The sequence below is a fragment of the Chelon labrosus genome, assembly GCF_963514085.1.
Source record: "Chelon labrosus genome assembly, chromosome: 13".
In the NCBI taxonomy this organism is placed as follows: domain Eukaryota; kingdom Metazoa; phylum Chordata; class Actinopteri; order Mugiliformes; family Mugilidae; genus Chelon; species Chelon labrosus.
In genome coordinates, this window is record NC_140346.1 from 18,139,913 (window position 1) to 18,145,010 (window position 5,098).

The 5,098-nt window shown below is 39.9% G+C and overlaps 1 protein-coding gene across 1 annotated transcript in view; it reads right to left on the reverse strand.

Moving 5' to 3' along the window:
* Positions 1 to 4,391: 4,391 nt before the first annotated feature.
* fosb (FBJ murine osteosarcoma viral oncogene homolog B) overlaps positions 4,392 to 5,098 on the reverse strand; it is a gene marked incomplete at its 3' end in the record, with an annotated part of 3,363 nt that continues 2,656 nt past the window's right edge. Inside the window, 4 exon segments of the mRNA XM_084559540.1 lie at positions 4,392 to 4,453; positions 4,456 to 4,599; positions 4,602 to 5,003; positions 5,006 to 5,030. Coding sequence (XP_084415666.1) covers positions 4,392 to 4,453; positions 4,456 to 4,599; positions 4,602 to 5,003; positions 5,006 to 5,030 — 633 coding nt within the window.

Below are 5,098 nucleotides of genomic sequence, written 5' to 3' on the forward strand. Positions count from 1 at the left end.
TTAAAGGAGACAGCTCACCCAGGAAAGAAAACAACTTAATCATGTAAACTTTTCACGCGAGCAAATAGGGTCAGAGGCTGAAGTAGGAACACATCAAACATTAGGAACTGCAAAAGCGACGTAGCAGTTGTGTCACACACTTTGGTCCTCTACAAGAGTAGAAACAAATGAGAACAAAGTTATAAAAATAAGTACTTTAAAACAAACAAAAACAAACAGTACTTTAGATTGATGTGCAGAAAATGAATCATATGCACAGAAAAATAGACAATTTGATATCAGAGCACCTTCATGAGCAAGTTATGAATTTATTCATGCGTCCTAAATGGCATCTTTAAATTACTTTGGGCCTCTATAAATCAGATCAGAGATCTATCATGTATATCTCTATCAAATGAAACGCAAAGTTTATAGTTAAAAAATTAAATGGCGAAACATTGATGAAAGTAATTGAATGTAACATGAACAATGGCTTTCTAAAATGGAGGAGCCTTACACATCTCAATATATGTCACCAGTAGATGAAAAAATAAACTTTTCCATGTAAGTTGTCTCAAAACTATATGTTACTTTAATTATCAAGGATAACCTTTAATACTGTAACAGAAGTTGATAGTTAAAGCAATACATCATCTCACTTGACATATAGTAGCAGTCAGGTTGTCAGGTTGCTTTGCTACATTATGTTCATCCAAGAGGATAATAAGTATTGCATGTTGTAACATGGAAAACACAAAGTCAGAGTGGGAGTTGTGGAAAAATAGAAATACATAGCAACATTCACCTCATCATAGAAAAATAGGAAAGCTCTTGTTCAGTGAACGCTATCATAGCCATGGTACAGTACAGGTAGGTGCAAGTTCTCTGTCTTGTAACTGGTGGCTGGATCTATCTCCTTTTCTTTCTGTGTCTCTTTGTCCAATTCATTATCAGCCCATTTGTGATTATTTAAAGACCATTTCAATTAAAAACCAAAGCAAAAAAATTAGATGATAGAGTCTAATATGTAGTGTGGTGATCAGGGGCGTTAAGTGTGGTGTGCAGGTACAGTACAGGGGCCCTCTGAGATCTCTTTATTACACTTAAAGATGTAGCAGGGAGTTGATATTAAACTATGGTGAAAGCACAGAGTAATTACTGAGCTCTCAGAGTCGCAGCTGCTGGGAATTCACTGTTATTGGCTTCCATTCACAATAAAACGTCCTGATGAGACGAGCAGCGCTTTAGTTTGTCTGGAGGCTCAGCAATAGCAATGTGTAACCTTCCACTACTCAACGTGAAACTGCCTCATCGTTATAGTCAAATATAAGTAGCACCACGAAAACCTATATACATGAGAACTATTGAATATGTTTTATGCTTATTCTGACAACAACATATTCTCATCACATTTGCATTTGGAGAGAAATCAAAAGGCATCTCCAACATCTGTACAAACACAGTCCATATTCCACATTTTTAAAAAAAAAATAAAAGAAAAAAAAGAGAGAGAGAGAGGTCTGCCCATTTTCTGACCACCAAGAGCCACCTTTGAACAAACATCTGTAGCATTAATCTAGCCATTGGTTTTGAATAAACATGTTTATTTGTTGAAAATAAAGCTTCTTATCCAGCAAATACATTCACAGGGTTCATATTTTTAATCGGACCACATGGGGATAAACCATAACATGATAATATCCGTCGATCAAGGCTCATACTGCGGTTATCCTTCCAACACGTATTTCTGTAATTATCAGTGTTGTTAGGTGATATGATTATACTGGACAGAAATGCATACAGAATACTACTATGTCCTTAAAATGAGACAGTTTAGTCGTTGAGTTGACGTCTAAACACTTACACTTTTAATATTTATAGTAACATTCAATCACACTTTTTTTTTTTTCCTCATTTTGCATTAAGTGGCGTTAAGGTGTCAGTAGCTTTGGGACAGACCTCACAGAGAAACAGAAACAAACAAAACAAAGGCATTAGCACAACCTTCTAACATCATCATTATAAACATACATTTAATGTAACTTGGATAGTGCCTTATATTGTCTATAAAACATAAATACACATTTACCGAGGCAGTGACATCGTGCTTCATGTTGAGGGACAGGGCTGTACTTTCAATTTATTATAATTTTTTTTTTTTTGTTCCTTTAGAAAAATATTCATTTTTAAGATTGTATATTGTTCTTCATTGACAAAAATATCCCATCTAGATCTGCAGACATTCAAACTTTACAATCATGGTACATACACTTTCATATACATGTTACCTGTATATATGTATATGTATATGTATATAGACTTATAGATAATTAGATTTCCTTTTTTTTTTTTTTTGTAGTGCACAACATGCCTCGAAAGTTGCCAAATGAAAATACAATAAAATAATGAAAAAATAGTTACAATGCAATAATAATAGTAACAGTTATTAGAAAATCTCCCGATTAAAACATAATTAAAAAAAAAATAATAATAATAAACGAAATGGCAACAGTACAAGAGAAAGCAGAGGTCAATGCAAAACAATGAAATGCACAAACAAACATAAACATTAAAATATATAACGGTTGTCATTCAAACGCACAGGAAAAACAAATTTTACAAATTCACAGGCAAAGAAAGGACGCTCACTCCACGACATCAGCCCACACGTTCTCCCCGTTAGTTTCCAGGTCTTAACTTTGTGCTCGCTCGCCGCATCAACCTCAATAAAGAAAGAAATAAACGGGCCAGGTGCCTCAGAGTGTACACACTCACAATAAATGCACCCCCACCTCCTCTCCGCCGAGAGAACAGGGGAGGCACAAAGACCTCTGAGCCCAGTGTTTAGAGGTTGTCTGAATCACTTCGAAAAACGTCTCTCCTCTAGGTAAAGGCATCGGTTCACATCTGATTGATTCTGAGCAGAACTCGGAGCAACAAAATGTCAGTATCTTCAGTTCAGAGACTTAAAAGCGATGGTGTGAATATATGCGTGTAGGCCCAGGCTGATTAGGCTCTGTGGTATGGAGGTGTTTTTACTGAGGTCATCCATCCACACAGTTGGCAAGAGCAGAAGTTATTTTTTGTTAAGTTTTTTTTTTTTTTTGTTGCTTTTTTTTTTTTTTTTTTTTTTTTTTTTTTGCTTTATCTTAACATTTGGCTCTTTGTTTTCAACTTTTGGTTCCAAAAATCATTGGTTAGGATGTCAGTCATCCTATATCCAGACTTCATGTGTCTGTCCTGGTTCCTCCTCCTTCTTCAACTCCTGCTTAATCTCTTTCCATCCTCACTTTGTGTCTGATCTTCATTGTGTGAACAACATGAAAAAATGGCTCAGCAGAAGACAGTGGCATCCATCTTGCATTTTACGTTCATCAATTATGCGTCTATGTGCGTGTTAAAAGTATTTAGCTGCTGTTCACTATAAGGACTTGAGCAGTGCGCTCCAAGAAAAGGTTCTTCTTTTTTTGGGTGGGTTGCGTCCATGTCCTTGTATGACAGGGTGGAAAAAGGGCATTTTAGTAGGGTCCACTTTCACTCAAGGTCCCAAGGGCTGGAGGGGGTCTTCGGGCTCTCAGGGGTCGAAGACTTCAGAGAGAAGGAGAAAAAAAGAGACAGAAGAGGAGAAAACAGATGGGTAGAGATGGGTCGAATGGCAGGTAGGCAGACGGCAGAAGAATTTTAAAAATAAACGAGAGAAGAAAGCACAAGATTTAGTGGAGGCTGTGATACTCTGATCCCCAACTTGCCAAGTCCAAGCAGCAAATGAAGAAGCAGAAGTCGAGCAGATGAAGCGTTAGAGGTGAGCGGGAGATCAGCAGTCTGTCTCCCTCAAGAAAAGACCCTGAACAAAATGTCCTTCGTCCCTATTTCAGATTTGCACAAATACATTCAGCGAGAGGAGGAAAAGGATGGAAAGGGATGAGAGCAAGAGCACTGGAGGAGGGCGACCGACAGAGGGAACAAGGTGGGCACACTTGTATTTGTTGGAGTGTAACGTGAGCATGTTGTATCTTACTCAATGAGAGTATGAGAATGAGAGAATTCAGTGTGAATTAATCGGTTAATTCAGAGCACTTAAGATCAGCAACATGGACTTGGTTTTAAAAGTCAGTTTCTATTCACTTCTTTTGTCCAGTTGCAAGTATTCTGTTTAATACAAAACTATAATGTATTCTTTGTTTAAGCTCAATGTTAAAGGTTTGATCTGAAGTGCAACTATTGTATGGCTCTTAATTAAAATGCATTTCAGAATGTGTAAACTTTAAACCCAATCAGATACAAATGATTGGATGTTTTCTCAATCTGTGAGACTGATCGGTACTGTGCATATGCTTTTCTCAGCCTCTCTACTTCCAGCGAGAATAATGTGTGTGGGGGTCAGTATGTGTGTGCATGTGTCTGTCGGTCAGTCAGAGCGCCAGCAGCGAAGGCGAGTTCAGGGAATCAGACGACTGCTCGCTACTGCTGTTCGCTGGTTGGCACTGACCCCGCAGGCTCCCTCTGGGTAGGTGAACACAAATGAAGATGTGTATGAGGTGTTGTAGCTGCCAATGGCCGCACCGTCATGGTTAACACCACCACCACCACTGTCGCTGGCCATGAGGCATGGCCCACCAGTGCCGGCTCACTCGAGCCATAGAAAGAACTAGAAAACTCTACCTCCTGCATTAATCCTGGTTGACGCTGCTGCTGGACTTGCTGCTGCTGAACTTGCTGCTGCTGAACTTGCTGATGCTGAACTTGCTGATGCTGAACCTGGGGCTGGGACTGTGTGGAGGCCGGATGGGCTGTGTAGGCAGGGGGAAGATAGAAAGAGTCTTCCTTCACAGTCAAGCCCACAATGGAGACGGGAGGTTGTAGGGTCTGAGGAGGGAGCTGGGACTGCACCGGAGGGAGCTGCGATGAGCCCTGCGGAGGCTGGTCCTGGTAGGGGATCTTGCAGTTTGGCTGGTGGGCCACCAGGACAAACTCCAGGCGCTCTTTCTCCTTCTGCAGCTCAGAGATCTCAGCCTCCAGCTCTGCTTTTCCTCCTCCAGTATGTCGGTCTCCTGCGGGTGGAACAGAGTGACAGAAACACGAGGAAAGGAAGAGGGAAACAGACAAAGGTGGGTAAAAT